The sequence below is a fragment of the Ricinus communis genome, chromosome 7 (assembly GCF_019578655.1).
Source record: "Ricinus communis isolate WT05 ecotype wild-type chromosome 7, ASM1957865v1, whole genome shotgun sequence".
Taxonomy (NCBI): Eukaryota; Viridiplantae; Streptophyta; class Magnoliopsida; order Malpighiales; family Euphorbiaceae; genus Ricinus; species Ricinus communis.
The window spans coordinates 1189577-1205315 of record NC_063262.1 but is presented as its reverse complement, the minus strand read 5'-3'; the positions used below and the strand labels follow the sequence as shown (position 1 = coordinate 1205315).

The 15739-nt window shown below is 35.0% G+C and overlaps 3 protein-coding genes across 3 annotated transcripts; 2 read left to right on the top strand and 1 right to left on the bottom strand.

Annotated features, from left to right (window-relative positions):
- Positions 1-297: 297 nt before the first annotated feature.
- LOC8269156 (ADP,ATP carrier protein 1, mitochondrial) lies at positions 298-2991 on the top strand. The gene is made up of 4 exons (XM_015718492.3): positions 298-536; positions 947-1437; positions 1722-2093; positions 2393-2991. Exons 2-4 carry the CDS (start codon positions 970-972, stop codon positions 2690-2692), a joined length of 1140 nt encoding a protein of 379 aa, XP_015573978.1. The 5' UTR covers positions 298-536; positions 947-969; the 3' UTR covers positions 2693-2991.
- A 127-nt stretch (positions 2992-3118) lies between these two features.
- Positions 3119-5392, top strand: LOC8269157 (leucine-rich repeat extensin-like protein 4). The gene has a single exon (XM_002517841.4). It carries the CDS (start codon positions 3901-3903, stop codon positions 5152-5154), a length of 1254 nt encoding a protein of 417 aa, XP_002517887.1. The 5' UTR covers positions 3119-3900; the 3' UTR covers positions 5155-5392.
- Positions 5393-6399: 1007 nt separating this feature from the next.
- Positions 6400-15277, bottom strand: LOC8269158 (transmembrane E3 ubiquitin-protein ligase FLY2). Its single transcript, XM_002517842.3, has 15 exons — positions 14525-15277; positions 13480-13552; positions 12746-12873; positions 11675-11790; positions 11232-11292; positions 10635-10701; positions 10463-10540; positions 9979-10136; positions 9828-9887; positions 9479-9572; positions 8575-8742; positions 7923-8251; positions 7253-7369; positions 6995-7162; positions 6400-6598 (listed from the first exon to the last, which is right to left on the bottom strand). Exons 1-14 carry the CDS (start codon positions 14684-14686, stop codon positions 7061-7063), a joined length of 1713 nt encoding a protein of 570 aa, XP_002517888.1. The 5' UTR covers positions 14687-15277; the 3' UTR covers positions 6400-6598; positions 6995-7060.
- Positions 15278-15739: the final 462 nt, after the last annotated feature.

The window sequence follows — 15739 nt, the reverse complement described above, 5'->3', positions numbered from 1 at the left end:
CATATTTTCACCATTTTATATATAAAAATATATCATTAAATCTTTAAAATACCCTAAATATCTATACATAATTTGGACCGATAAGATGTTAATAAAAAATCGGTTCAAATATACAATTTAAAGCTGTTTATGGTTTAGTGTTAAGAAATATTTAGAATTTTTAAGTTAATTATTAACTTCAATTTACATAATATCTCAATTTGAAAATGCTATTAAATTCGAGTTCACCTAAAAAGAAAAGAATTTAAAGCGTTGATGGGGCAGTAATTAGTAATACGAGGCCCAAAAGACATTCCACGCAGTGACTGTCTCCCTGACTGCTGATCAACGTCAACGACAAAGGAGGGAAGCATTATTTACAGTGGTTTGAGAAGGAGAAAAAGGGCAAAATGGTCTATTTGGGGATAAAGTCTAAAACCCTAAAACTAGAGCCCTCGTATAAGTAGAGAGATTGTCTCCGTCATTTATCCACACAGTTAGGAGGAGGTCGCGATTGTGTTACTGGCACTCTCTCTTACACTTCGGCGACCTCTCAGGTCTTTTTACCTTCAGTTCCGTTTGTTTATTCGTTATTAACTGCTGTATGTTCAGTTGGTTGTGATTGTAGTATTTGACTTAATTGCTGTGTGGTTTTGGTCAAATTGAAGCAAGTGTGATCTTGAAGGTCTAAATCACGATGTATTAAATTAAAATTTAATACCTTTGTAAAGCTTAGATAATTTTTTATTTTGAGTTCTTTTAGTTGGGAAATCATTAACAAGTCATGTATGAATTGTCAAATTTTTCTGCTGATTGATCAATTTTGTGTGGTAAATTTATGTTGAAAATTTAAAACATAAATGTAGTCTTTTACTGCAATTGCTATGCTGATGGCGCTGTTGCCTTTCAGACAAATTTGAAAGCTGAAAAATTTGAAGCTAATTTGCAATTGTTGTCTTTCTTTCAGGTCACCTTCGCAAAGTTGCAAACATGGCAGATGGATCCTGGAATCCATCCGTATTTCAGAAGATAAATGGGCAGTCCTCACTCATTTCTAGGATTTCGCCAAACACGCACACTGCAAATTATAGCATGACTGGTCTATATGGCAATGGTCTCCAAAACCATTTGCATCCCGCACTTCGCGGCACCAGTCTCGCAGTTGCGTCACCCCTCTCACCTGTATTTGTACAAGCGCCATCTGAGAAAGGTGTTAGTGGTTTTCTGATTGATTTCCTCATGGGAGGAGTCTCAGCTGCTGTCTCCAAGACTGCAGCTGCTCCAATTGAGCGAGTTAAACTCTTGATTCAAAATCAAGATGAGATGATCAAGGCTGGTCGACTAAGTGAACCATATAAGGGAATCACTGATTGCTTTGGCAGAACCATGAAAGATGAGGGTGTACTTTCTCTTTGGAGAGGAAATACTGCTAACGTTATCAGATATTTCCCCACACAGGTCATTTCTCTTTTCTGTTTTGCTATTTAGTTTACATATTTTGTTTTTCCCTTGCTGTTTTGTGCATTATATCTTCATGCACTCTATTCACAATTTGGTCAGAAAGTTGTATTATAATGCACAATCCCTGTTACAATTTATCACCTGTGCTTGGATTAGGGTAAAAGAAGGGAGAATAACTGAAATATGAGATGAAGGTGTTGTGAGTTGCCTTCCTCTTATTCTGTATCTTCTGCCGGCCTAACATGTTGCTTATGTCTTTGACATGTCTCTACATGCAACAGGCATTAAACTTTGCATTCAAAGATTATTTCAAGAGGTTATTTAACTTCAAGAAGGACAAAGATGGCTATTGGAAGTGGTTTGCTGGAAACCTGGCTTCTGGTGGAGCTGCTGGTGCTTCATCTCTTCTATTTGTTTACTCATTGGATTATGCCCGAACACGTTTGGCCAATGATGCAAAGGCTGCTAAAAAGGGTGGTGAGAGGCAGTTCAATGGTTTAGTTGATGTATACAGGAAAACCATCAAATCTGATGGTATAGCTGGACTCTATCGTGGTTTCAACATCTCTTGTGTTGGAATCATTGTCTATCGTGGGCTGTATTTTGGAATGTACGACTCTCTCAAGCCTGTGGTTCTGGTTGGTGATTTACAGGTATAATTATGCATATTGCACCTCTTCCTAGCTCTCTCTCTCTCTCTCTCTCTCTCTCTCTCTCTAATGTGAAATCTTGGCCACCTAACCACCATGATCACAAGTTGTGATTTATGCTCTTGCCTGTTAAATATTGCTTTATTATGATTTTCCCTAGTTGCAACATTATTTGATTTTATGTTGATGCCTTGTCAAGAGACTGAAAACCTGTAAAGGATGCTAGTGTTGTTTATTGTTCTGGAGTTTGTTTCTCTAGATATTTGATGCTTCTGTTTTCTGGTCTGTGCCTGTCATTACAGGATAGTTTCTTGGCTAGTTTCTTGCTTGGATGGGGAATCACAATAGGTGCTGGTTTGGCCTCTTACCCAATTGATACAGTCCGTAGAAGGATGATGATGACCTCAGGAGAAGCTGTTAAATACAAGAGCTCTTTGGATGCATTTTCTCAGATCATGAAGAATGAAGGGGCTAAATCTCTCTTCAAGGGAGCTGGTGCAAACATCCTGCGTGCTGTGGCAGGTGCTGGTGTGCTCGCTGGTTATGACAAACTTCAGCTTATTGTCTTTGGCAAGAAATACGGATCTGGTGGTGGAGGCTAATGTGTTTACAGATGTAGAAATGATGATGATGATGATGATGATGAAAGAATGATGCTTGTCTAGGTATTCTCAAAAGTTTGAATAATTCTTAAAGAAACAACAGTTGTCCCAAGTATTTAGGGAGTTAATTATAGGAAGTATAGTTTGTCCAAACGCCTTTCAATTTTGAGTGCTGTTTACAGAGCTTTTGGCTTAGATGGTGTTTCTTTTGTTATCAGTGTTCTCTGTTGGTGAGAATAATTAAACAACGTTCCCTTGCAAACTCTTCTTATTTAGAAATGCTATCGTGTTACCATAAACTGTATCTCTATTAGCTTTCACATATTGGTCCATTTTGTAGGATTATTGAAGGTAAATTATAGGTGACTGCCTGAAATGATACATACTTCTCCAATGCGAACTGTTCAGCATTCATTGATTGATCACTTATGTCTGGAGTTCCAGAAGAAAGCAATTATTTTCACAGAAAAAGTTTGAAAGATGATACCAAGAAAATCTGCACATAATCCAAAAAAATTATTTTGACAGAAAAAGTAGCCTGAAAGATGTTACCTAGAAGTTTGAAGAAAATCAGGACATAATAATTTGTTGTCTTCTAGATCTCTATTGTAAGACTAACGCATATTTGTTCCTTCAATTTTAAGAAATACCCTCTTTCTTCAGGGGCTGAAGCTGTCTTTCTCCTGCTCCACTTCAAACAACTGTGAAAACTACCCATGGAAGGAGGCAAGTCTTTATCGTGCGCATCATCTTCCTTTAACCCATTTTTCTTAAGCCCATGTTCTGCAACTAATTCAAGTTTAATCCTAAGGACGAAAAGAGGAAAAAAAGAAACATGTTTCTAGCACAAAATGTAACTATCATCACCAATTCTTTGAACATTTGAAACCATCAAAGACAATAGAAACTGCAAGGAATGAGACCCAAAGTTTGGCAGTTTTCAGAATGGTCACGCTTATCTTCTTCAAGCATGAACCCCTCCCAAAAGAATGTGTTTAAGGTTATATGTAACGGTTAACTGTCGCTGTATTGGGTCGTTGGTAATATTCTTTGTAGTCTATCATCTGAGAAAGAAATCAATGTTTTCCATTGGACATGAGCAGCATGATTAAAAGGAAGACTAATCAGCAACTCATATTTGGTGAGGAAAGAAGTCCTTACATAAAGGCGGTACTCACTACCTTCCAACCTTAAACTTGCACAAAACAATGGCTTCATTTTCGCTTAATCCTATTCCTTTTCGTTCCTTATTAATCCTCTTAATCTTGAACCTGTCTTGCTTGTTTAATAACATAGCTGCAAAACATGGCAACTCTGCTCATCATCGCCACCACTCTCACATTCATTCTTCCACTTCCAACCCAAGGCTTCAACAAGCTTATATCGCCTTTCGAGCATGGAAACGCGTAATCTACTCTGATCCTAACAACTTTACTACCAACTGGGTTGGTCCTAATGTATGCAACTATACTGGCGTTTATTGTGCATCTGCTCGTGACGACCCCAATATCAAAGTTGTTGCTGGACTAGACCTCAACTTTGCTAATTTAGCAGGTTTCCTTCCTGATGAATTAGGCCTCTTAACTGATCTAGCACTCATCCATTTAAACAGTAATCGCTTCTGCGGCATTATCCCACAAACTATAACCAACCTTACACTTCTTTATGAGCTTGATCTCAGTAACAACAGATTTGTTGGTGGTTTTCCTTCTGTTGTACTCTCCCTTCCTATGCTGAACTACCTTGATATTCGCTACAACGAGTTTGAAGGGCCATTGCCTCCTGAACTTTTCCAGAAGAAATTGGATGCAATATTTGTTAATAATAACATGTTTTCTAGTGTGATTCCTGCTTTTCCAAGTGGAAGTACAGCTACTGTCGTGGTAATAGCTAACAACAACTTTGGAGGCTGCCTGCCACCAAGTATCGCCAACTTGGCAGAAACGTTAGAGGAGCTACTATTGATCAATATCAATTTGACAGGGTGTTTGCCACCAGAAGTCGGCTATCTCTATAAACTGAGGCTGTTGGATGTCAGCCATAACAAATTAGTTGGTCCTATACCTTATAGTCTTGCAGGATTAGCTCATTTGGAGAGGCTCAATTTAGCCCATAATCTCATGAGTGGAGATGTACCCGAGGGAGTTTGCATACTGCCAAATTTATCTAACTTCACGTTTTCTTACAACTTCTTCTGTGAGGAGGAAGGTGCATGCATGAACCTGACATCAAAAGGCATTGCCTTCGATGATCGTCGAAACTGTTTGCCAGAGAAGCCACTGCAAAGGAGTAAGAAAGAATGCGATCCAGTGCTGGAGCATCCCGTCGACTGCTATGAGCAACGTTGTGTTGCTGGTAGCAGAAGTGGCGGAATGTTTGGTGGTTCAGCTCCTTTTGGTCCTGCAATAGTGCCTGCTGCTTCTCCCCTGATGCCACCTTCTATTGCTCCCAGCTCTACGTAAACTACCCTCGAAAGATAGTTGCCGTAAAATCAAAATAATTTCAGTTTCAGTTTCTGAGTGATCTTGTAAATAAGTTTGATGTGAATTTAGAATATGGATGTATGTAATGCTTGAAAGAATTTATATTGCTTCTAAACCCACAACTTCTGTGAGCTGTGGTATATTTTTATTTCTCTTCCAAACCCACTTGTAAAGGCGTACATGATACATATAATTCATAGCATATGTTTTTCTTTTCCATTTTTTTTTTCTACAGTTTCCAGTTTCCACTGATCAGTGCCTAAAATGGTATATTTTTAGAATTCTTCAAGCTTAACCAAGCCTCCTCTTTATTTCCACTTTTCTGAAATCTTTTATCAAGCAGTTAAATTTTAAGGATAAATATAAGAAGGGAAAGTGTGGTTTCATTATTTGTAATTCTTAGTATGACGATAAAAAGAAATATTTCATTATAATAAAGTATCAATTAGTAAGGATTTAGCTATTTTTACTCCGATTAGAATCATTATTATATTTCTTGTTTTGATAATATGAGTTTAAAACTTAACAACTTAAAATGTCATTATTTTACTGTTAAATCAATATCATCGAATTCATAATTTATCAAACTGCAATTTAACAGTCAAATAATGGAATTAGAAACTATTAAATTCTAAACGTTTGTTATCAAATACACTACACGCAATAAAATGATAATAGTTGATGGAGTAAAAATAGCTAAATTTTATAAATCGTGACTTTTAACAATGAGATATTTTTTTTATTACAATATATAACCATATATTTTAATTGTTTGGAAAAGAAAACTATATATTAAAAATTATAAAACAATAAAACTGAGGATTATTTTATTGTACTTCTTCCTAAAATTTATCCTTTTAGTATCTGTCCTGTACAGTATATGACACACTCGTGATCTTCATCTGGTAAGCAGAATTATTCATGGAAGTGATTTCAGCAGCATAGTTAGGTTGTAAATTCACTCTTCAGATTTCTTGGAAAAGCTAAAAAAAAAATAACAAAAAACTTAATCAATTCAAACTTATTATTATTATTATTATTATTATTATTATTATCCATAAGCTGAATCCAATACAACAATTTGGGAGAGGGGAGTGAATAGGATCCAAGACTAATTCTATGAAGAGCCATCAATCAGTCTGCCCCAGTTGCAAATGCTAGCCTATAACCATGTTAATTTATTTGCAGAAGAGGAAAAAGGTAAAAATGAATGCAATGTGCCAATGATGCAATTGGAAGTAATTTGCATTTGTATAATTTCCATAGGGTGCTAAAGATATACATTATACAATTAATACAAAGGATGTCAAGTACAATTGGTTGCAGGCTTGCACCGCCAGTGAAAAGTTCCATGTCTTTTGCATCTCTATCTCACCTATCTTCTGAAGATGTACCCAAGCAAAATTTGGGTTCTTTTGTCAACCTGAAAGAGGGAAAGAAAAAAGAAAAGCATGTAAATGAACAAATATTTGAAATATGCACCAATTACAAGTTCAGCACCATGAAAAATATGCTATAGTATGCAGATCATCTTCAAAGAGGATCATTATTTACTCCAAGAAAATCTTAAGCGAAAAATAAATCCCCAAGCCAACTGTTCCATTAAGGTTAAGGAGAACTGAAGAACTACTGTCCTAGCCGACTTAAAGCGGCTGCAAGATAAGAGGGCTTCCTTCTAATTTGTAGGCCCTTAGTATTGGGATTCCCAGTGGACCAAGTAATTAAATCAAGGGATCTCACTTCACAGAAAACCAATATTTTCTATAAAGATCCTAAAAGTAGAAGTAAAATTCCTTCAAGGCTTATATAATGTCATTACCGTAATTAACAGTTGGGCCAATGTCAATCAATCCTATGTAATATAAACAGAAGTGGAACAATCTCCCTAAGCTGGTGGCAGTGAACGCCGGCAAGTCGGGCATTCCATCTTGATATCCATCCACCTTTGTAAGCAACCAGAATGAAAAAAATGATCACATGGAGTTACCTGTCGGAAAATTGCGGTTTGAAAGTGAGTTGACAACATTAACAGAAAGAGAGGAAGGAAGAAAAGAAATACACAATCCCAATGATGTACCATGCAATCATTAGAACGCTGAGTGAGATCAATTGCAGTCATGCAAATAACACAGTCTGTGGCATGATTTGTATCTTGATCGAACCTTCTATAGTAGCTATATTTCTCAGGTAGAATCTGCTAACAACAAAAGCAAAGCGTTATGTGCAGAAAATAAAGCACAACATGCTCACTGTAAGTTTTCTCAACTTTTACAGGGAATTTGGGGTGGGGGAGGAGGGAGGGGAGTTGCAGATTAACAAAGTTCATTCATATGCATCAATGCATCTGATATGAAAGAGTTTGTGTATAGATACACGGACTGAACATAAGAAGTTAATAAATGAACATAATTTCAGCATTTTTCCCTCCATGATAAGCAACAAAAACTACAATTTTCATCACACATTTCATACATGGGGAAATGAGATTAAAATTATAGGACAAGTGAAAAAACATTCAGAGTACTTGTTGAAAATCAAAAGATATCCAGGCATAAAAAATATACTTTAGAAGTTATTGCAATGAAAATGTCCAGGTACATGCATCATGTGTTAAAGAATTTCTAGATTGAATGTGCATGTGCACATATATGCACGTGAATCAGCATGGGCTCACCAGTAAAATCCAGGAGGAAACAAAGAAAATGATTTGGCACAACACAAAAACATCAACAAGAATAATGTCCAACCTGCCGAGGAATGAACCAACGAGAACCAAGGTAGTGTTGAAGAAGAAGAATTGATGCTTGCAATCCCATAAATACACTCAAACACATGCACCAACTCTTGTCAGGCTCAATGCGCATGAAGTTGTTAGGGCATCCAAATATATATAATGGAATTGCTAGCCGAGTAATTGTCATGCCTAAAATATAATGAGGGTGCAAAGGTTTTCTTGAGTCGCGAATAACATTAGTGATTATTTGAGGTATCCAAAAAGAGTACATTAGGAACAGAATTGGTCGCAGAAAATTATGGAACTCGTACATCACCAGAATGCCTCCCAAAAGTATTCCATCTGCAATTACAGTAGTTATATCAAATTAATCTAAGAAGATCAAAAATTAATTTCATAATATTAATATATATATATGCCCACGTAGTAACATACAAAGGGGACTTGAGAACATAAGACTAAAAATCTTCAATAGAATATTCTGTCTATGGAATCAAAAGCAATATTATAGATGAGTATGTGGTAAGTGCAGAAGTGATATACCAGGAGGTGTGCATGAAACAGACACAACTTTGAAAATGAATATGCACACAACATTCATGTACATCCCAAGAAACAATTTCCATCTCTAAATTGGCGAGTAGCGTTTCAAAAGTGTTACTTACAAAAGCGACTATATAGAACTGAGAGCTCACGCCTCATTGTCTCCCAACCTTCACCACTATTAATAGGTCTGCTTGCTTTCCATATAGCAAGAAGATATCTCATCTCAAAAATTGAAAAAACTACAAACTTGAAAAATGCAGCAGTTGCGAAAGCATTAAACAAAGATTCTGCACAGAAAAGAGTGAAGTATGTTAGATGGAAAAAAGGCTAATACATGGCAAAAAGTAATGCAATAGGTGAAGTCCACATGATGAAAAGTTGGAGAAAGGTTAACATATATGCAGAAAAGATAGCAGGACGTGAGTTCCTTGAGATACATAAAAAATGATATCTGTACAGATTATAAGTGATATTAATACTAATACATAGTTACACTATTCACCTAATGAGATGCCTTGGATGAACCATCTTCAGTTTAGATTTAGATAAATTTGAGGCAAACTTTAGTTTACAATAGTTTGATATTCCCCAACCAAAAATACATTCCATTTAGAGCAACATGATGCACATGGAGAGTGAATCCTTTTAAACTGAATCCCATTACTCCAAATGGGACACAACAATTGGATGCACATGGAAAGAGAAATAATGTGTATTTACAAGCCAAAGTGAATCCTTTTCAAGTTTTATTTGAAGGTGTAGATTAATGTTTTTAAGTATGTTCAATCACAAAACTAATCTGGAAATCCAGAAAAAACTAACCGGTTATATAAATGCTATGAGTAAAGAGTACATGATGAATCTATTATAAAATGTGCGCAGCAATATGCTTTCTGGGTGAGTGCATACTTTAGAAAATATATAATTTATTACACGATGTAATGTACATAAATTTCAAAACTAAAACATGAAATATTATCGAGAAAAAATGCAAAGGTTGCTACTTATAGTTGTGAAGGTTACCAACTAAAATTCCTGCTGTCAGATGTAAAAGGCAGAGATAAGCATCCATGATAGCCTGCTGCCCAATCATTAACAGTGAAACTTTGGCAGCTCCCTGATTCAGGAGAATCAGAAATATCACTTTGGCAATCATAAAAATGTTTATAGAACTGGGAGATCAGAATCAGTTCTGATTTGCAACTGGATTGAAATTTCAAAAGTCCTCTGGATTAATGATCTAGAATATAGTATACCATTTAGCAATCTGGATTAAGATACCTTAATCTTTTCGAATCCAAACTGTTGAGATCCACAAAAACATCCATACAAATTAATTGCTTATGACACAAGTACAAAGTATATATCTTACCGATTGAGTGTTGCTATGTTCCATTTGTCGAATCAACAAAAGCACTTGGAGGAAAGAGACCTGAAGCAACCATGTTAAGGAACCACCAAGGTGTAGCTAGCTAATTAAACATTAGCATGAATCCCAAGGAAGAATGATATATTAAGGATACAAAAGTAACCATCAAGGTATAGTTCACTGCTTTATTATAATAGACTTCAATGTTGACAGAAGTAGCATTTAGAAGTAAGGGAGAGAAGCAATCCCCATCATCATCAACAGCAGGACTCTGCATTAACCCTTCTAAGTGATAACGATCACGATCTCCGTCTACAAAGAAAATGTAATAACTTTAATAAACAAAGCATGCTCGTGAGCTGAATACAATAAATTTGATATGAAGTAGAAAGGATTGTGTTTTAAATCCACTGGGAAAAAGCTACACAATTAATTATATCATCATTTCCCCCTTACCCTTATTTTATTTCCATTAGTGAACCATTTCTCATCAGGAACAAGAAGAAGAAAAATAATAGATGTAAAGCAAAGTGCTTACAACTCAATTGTTAAGTGCTACCAGAGGGGGAAAGAAGACAAGAGAGAGAGAGAGAGAGAGAGAGAGATTTGAAAAAGAAAATTATGTCATTTTCAAGTACCATTTTGAATGGACGAGACACGCGTAATTTGGGCTGCAATTTCAATATTACAATGTTTCTCCATCTCATAAATTGGTGCTGCAATAAGACAAAAAAAAAAGGAAAAAGAAGAAAATCAACATCCTGTATTGTTAGTTTTACCTTGAAGTTAAAGCAAAGTACAGAAAATTACAATTTTTTCTTCTCCATAATTTATCTCGTGGAGATTCCTGGAACACTTGAGATGAGAATACTCCAAGCTGTTCAACAAAGTGGTAAGTTAGACTCAGCATCACCATCAGGAATAAAAATTAAAAAGATGACACAAAAATTTTGCTCAGTGCATTTATTTATGCTAATGCAAGTATCTCAAGATCCAGCCAAAGCCTGGTGCAGCGTTCAGAACTACCAGCCCTAAACCAGCATAAAATTCTTTCAATGCCAACTAAAGCATATAATCCAAATCCATTCCTATCTTTAACAAATTATGTAATCAAACAAATAAGGCCAGTTCTTCAATTAAACCTGTGATGCAAATAATTACCTAGACAGTTTGGGGAAAAAATTTAGACATGCAAAGAAAAGCCAATTTATCATAGTTCCAGCTTATGGTAACTAGATAAAATGCTTACATATGTGAAAGAAATGACTGCAACAATCAATCATACAGCAAGATACAAAAGAAGATTTTAAAAAAAAGTGTAAGAAAAATCATAGGAAACCATAGCAGAAGTATCTTTAATCAAATATATTACAATTATATCAGACACAAGCTGAATAGAACTATTACCAAATGATATGGATTAGATAAGATATAATCTTCTTCTTGGCTCAACTCTGCCTCTTTTCCACTGTCATAATGCATTAAAAATAGAACATTAGTACTGAAAGAGATATGTCAAACCAAGTCTATAAGATATCAATAGGGAAATTTATGGAAATATAGAGTAACCAGCATCATATGGATTTCCAGAAATGTGGAAAAAGAAATGAAGACAGGCATATAACAACATAATTATTTCAAACAGAGCTGGTCCAGCACATGAATTACATGCCTTTGAACCATAAGAAAATCAATTCAGGGAATTAATACTTAGCATCCCATTAAGTACTTAATCTAGCTAAAGGATCCACAATTTGGAGGAACAAATCCAACATTCTTTAATGAACATGTAATGAAAATTCTTTTAGAAAACTTATAATGCAGCTGATACTAGAATCTATGAGATTCACCTGTTAGCTACCATTCGAAGTTGTCTAAAGGGCCATATATAAACACCTTCGACTCTAATTTGAGCACCGCCGACATTATGTGCATTGTCAAACACATCATGGAAAATAATAGCACCCTGTTGTCAACACCGTGAGCAAGAAACATAACATTCTTTTTAGTGAAAATATGATCAGAACATGCAAAATCAAATATCGAAGCTAGTATAAATTTGATAAGACTAATTGGAGTGCTAACATATATGTCATGGCATATAGTCAACTTTTGGAGCTCTAGTTGTTAATGATTCCATCAAATGAACTAAAACTGAAACTCCCAGACAAAACAAAAGTCTTAATCCAGCAGTATTATCAGCTTAGGCAATCCAAACAGAATGTGGCCAACTAAGAACTAGAACACCCAATTGCACCAGGCTAGATTGAGCATATGAGCTGTTAAACCTATGTCTTTCTTGCTTAGATTTGCTAAAAATATTGAATATAGACATCAGAAATTGCATTAGTTTCCAGTGATTCAAAGCAGTAAAGCAACAAACGCACACTTAACCATACTTTTGCAACACAAAATTTGGAGTGAAGTGAAAAGTCAGTGTGAGTGCAAAACCATCCAGCACCAGAACGAAACAAGTTACTGAGGCATTTTCCAAAAATTATTATGCTAAGTTTTTACTAAAATGAATATGATGATTATTAACTTTGAACATGAATATAGAGCTTTTCTTTTTCAAGTACAAATGTCTGTCGTCCATAAGACCGGTAACATTTGAGTATTGGTTTTTCTCCTGTGCAACTAGTTGCTTATAAATGAAGTGTCCAATCATTTCTTTCCAATTTGTAGTACTAAACATATCCATCTTTTTTCATATCCACTTTGGGTTTTGAGGTGAACAAAGCTCAACTGCCAAATGCATGGAGGACTATCAATTTCATAGGGCCAATTTTTTACAAGATTTTGAGCTAGTATGGCAAAGTCCATAAACAAAGAAATCCAAAGAGATTCGAATCAAAAATTATTTCTACCCATAAAAGAACTTGCCAAAACATAGATCTCAACATGAGGGGGAAAACCCTCACCTGGACATAATGCACACCAGTTATTTTTGTTGGTGTGCTGACTAATTCAATGATGGAATCACCATTGGATTTCCTAAAATCTGGAAACCTGGAAGAACTGTTTGTGGAATCTAGAAATTTCCAACTCCCTGCAATTCAGAAGCCAAACATAGATGTGATAACAGAAGCATAGAAGACTACTAAATTTGATCAATGCTAATAAACATTAAAGGCTCAGAATACAATGCACAAAATACATTTAACTAACTAAAAGTCTTGGGCATATATAAATTGAACTGTGTCAAGCAATTCCTAAACTTGCAACAAATTTTGCTTGCATTTGTTCATGTAAGACTATTGTTTTTCTATCTAGTACTATGCCCATGTAGAATCACATAACAAGCAATAGTCAAATTTGAGTGTACATCCCACAATATGTGGCAAATTATTGCCACAATGCCATTGATACTCCATGATGCAGAGCAACTATAAGGGCCAGGAAGAATGTAACTAGAACTCTTTTACTGCTAAGAATAGAAAGGAAGTGCGATCGGATCGGACAGAGACATCCTGATATACCAGAATTGCAACTCTCCCATTGGTCTTTTGTCCTTTTCTTCTATATATACTCTGCTGTATACACTCAGTATTTGGCTGTAAACTTGTGCACTTTAGCTGAATTATTTAATGCAAAAGCATAAGGAATTTATGGTCCATGCAAGTTCAACATATGACCAAGTACAAAAGTCACAAACCTCGGTAAGTTCCAGTTATGTTCCATGCAGAAAATGGACCCAAATCATTTTCATCTTTTTTAACAAATAGCCACTGCAAGAAGCAAATATCAATAACCAAAAATTAGATTCAAACATATTGATGGTGCAATATACATTTCAAAAATTGTTGCACTATGCAAGTCCTCCTCCCCACATCTTCAATTTGATTTTAACTACAACGGTTGTTACTGTCCTTACCTAGATCATAAGCTCCATTCCACATTAAAATTCAGATACCGACATGTACAAAAGTGCATGTGAATAAAATATGAGTAAATTGAATCACAGTCTTTGAGAGTAACATCTATTTCAACACAGGACATTGTTGGTTAGAGCTCTAAAACCAGCTTAGACCTTTCTAATATCAAGTGATGTTTAAATATATAATTCACGTAATATAGTCATCGCTCTAGCACTCTTAGAAATATGATTGGTCTTTGTGCTCATTAACTGTGGAGCAGCCAACAACAATGTTATAAAAGTAGAGTGCCTGTTTACTTAGAAATCTGAATAAGATAACTGTGAAATAAAAATTTTCCTGCACTTGTTTAATCCAGGCAACTCGAAATATACAGTGCAATAAAGCCTGCTCACAGCAAATGTCCTCTATAAATCTCGTTCTTGCAGCATTAGCTAGTTTCTTTTGACTTCTTTTCCCCGAAATAGGAACTCGGTAACTTGTAACTTAACTGCACAAAGCACTAACGAGCTAACACACTTGCCATTGCCCAATTTCATTTCCTTAATTCTCATACAACCTCTCACAAGTCGCTATCAAACCCCACCAAAATTTTATTTGAAAAGTGCAACTGAATTTCAACAAACTAAACATGATTGTTACTGAATAATGGCCAAAAATCCAAACTTTACACAATAAACAACAAACTTAACCAATCAAATCTGCATTTTTTCTTAATCCAACTCTACAATTTGATTACAAGTTCTCATCAAAACCAACAAAGTAATCCAGAATTAAACACACCCAAAGCATAATAACATTGAAAGCTCCAAACCAAACACTTACCTCGTCCCCCCACGACCTAGCTCGCTCCTTCAAGGGTCTGACGCCTGCCACCGGCCTTAGAACCACAAACCCAAACCATAACCCAAAAACAAGTTTAAAAACAAACCCTAAGCGTCTCCTTTCGTAAAAATAAAAAAGACCGAAATTTCTACAATCAACCATATCAGCAAAAGCACCTGAATTTTACTTCACTCCACCAAAAACCCACCTCAGAATCAGCAATAGCTAAAGATTCAATTCAAAGAAACTCAAGCTCCAAAGAGAAGAATAAGAGAAAGAAACAAACCAGCCCATCAAGAGAAGCTTCCTAAGTATTAATAGAGAGAAGAAGAAGTAGATAAAAGAGGTTGCTTTGAAGTAGAGTCAAATAAACAAACAAATTGGAACTAACAACCTGAAGAGAAAGTGAGAGCTCAACGACTTTTGATCAAAATTAATTAATGAAACTAGTAATAGTGGTAGTAATCAATCAAACAAACAAACATAACCATCAATTGAAGAAAAAGAATTTAGAAAGTGGCAAGCTTTATAGATTACAAATAGAATACAGGATCATATGATAATAAGAAGAAGAAGAAGAATAGTAGTAATAATAATAATAATAATAAAGATAAAGAGAGTAGATTTAAAGGGTGCTTTGGTATTGGTAGTAGTTGAAAATTGACATTGGTTCTTTCTTCTTGGTCCTTTTTTCTTTGTTTGGTTTTTGGTAAAATGGAGGTCAAGAGAGAGAGAGAGAGAGAGAGAGAGAGTCGAGCTGTGTTCTGTTGGCGGATGGTTGGGATACGCGCGTGAAGGAAGGTGACAGTCACACTCTGTCCCTAGTCCATGGTCAATTGTGAAAACCAAGTTTGTGTTGTGGTATTTTTTTTTTCTTTACTGACGTTGAAAAGAAAGGAGGGAATGTTTTTTCTGTTTAAAAGATAGTAAATTATTATTATTACTAGTGGTTTATTCTTGTATTCTACGGCTATTAATATTAATTAATAATATTTTAAAAATAATAATAAATTGATTATTTATAAATTTTTTTGATTTTATAAATTTTAGAAATATAATAATATAAAATATTTATTAATTAATTTTAATATTATATGAATTAACACTATCATTATAATTGATATTATTATTTTTTAAATTAAAAATATATTATATAATCTAAAATTTTAGTTTATTGTTAAATATAATATTAAAAATAAAATTTAAAATGTTATT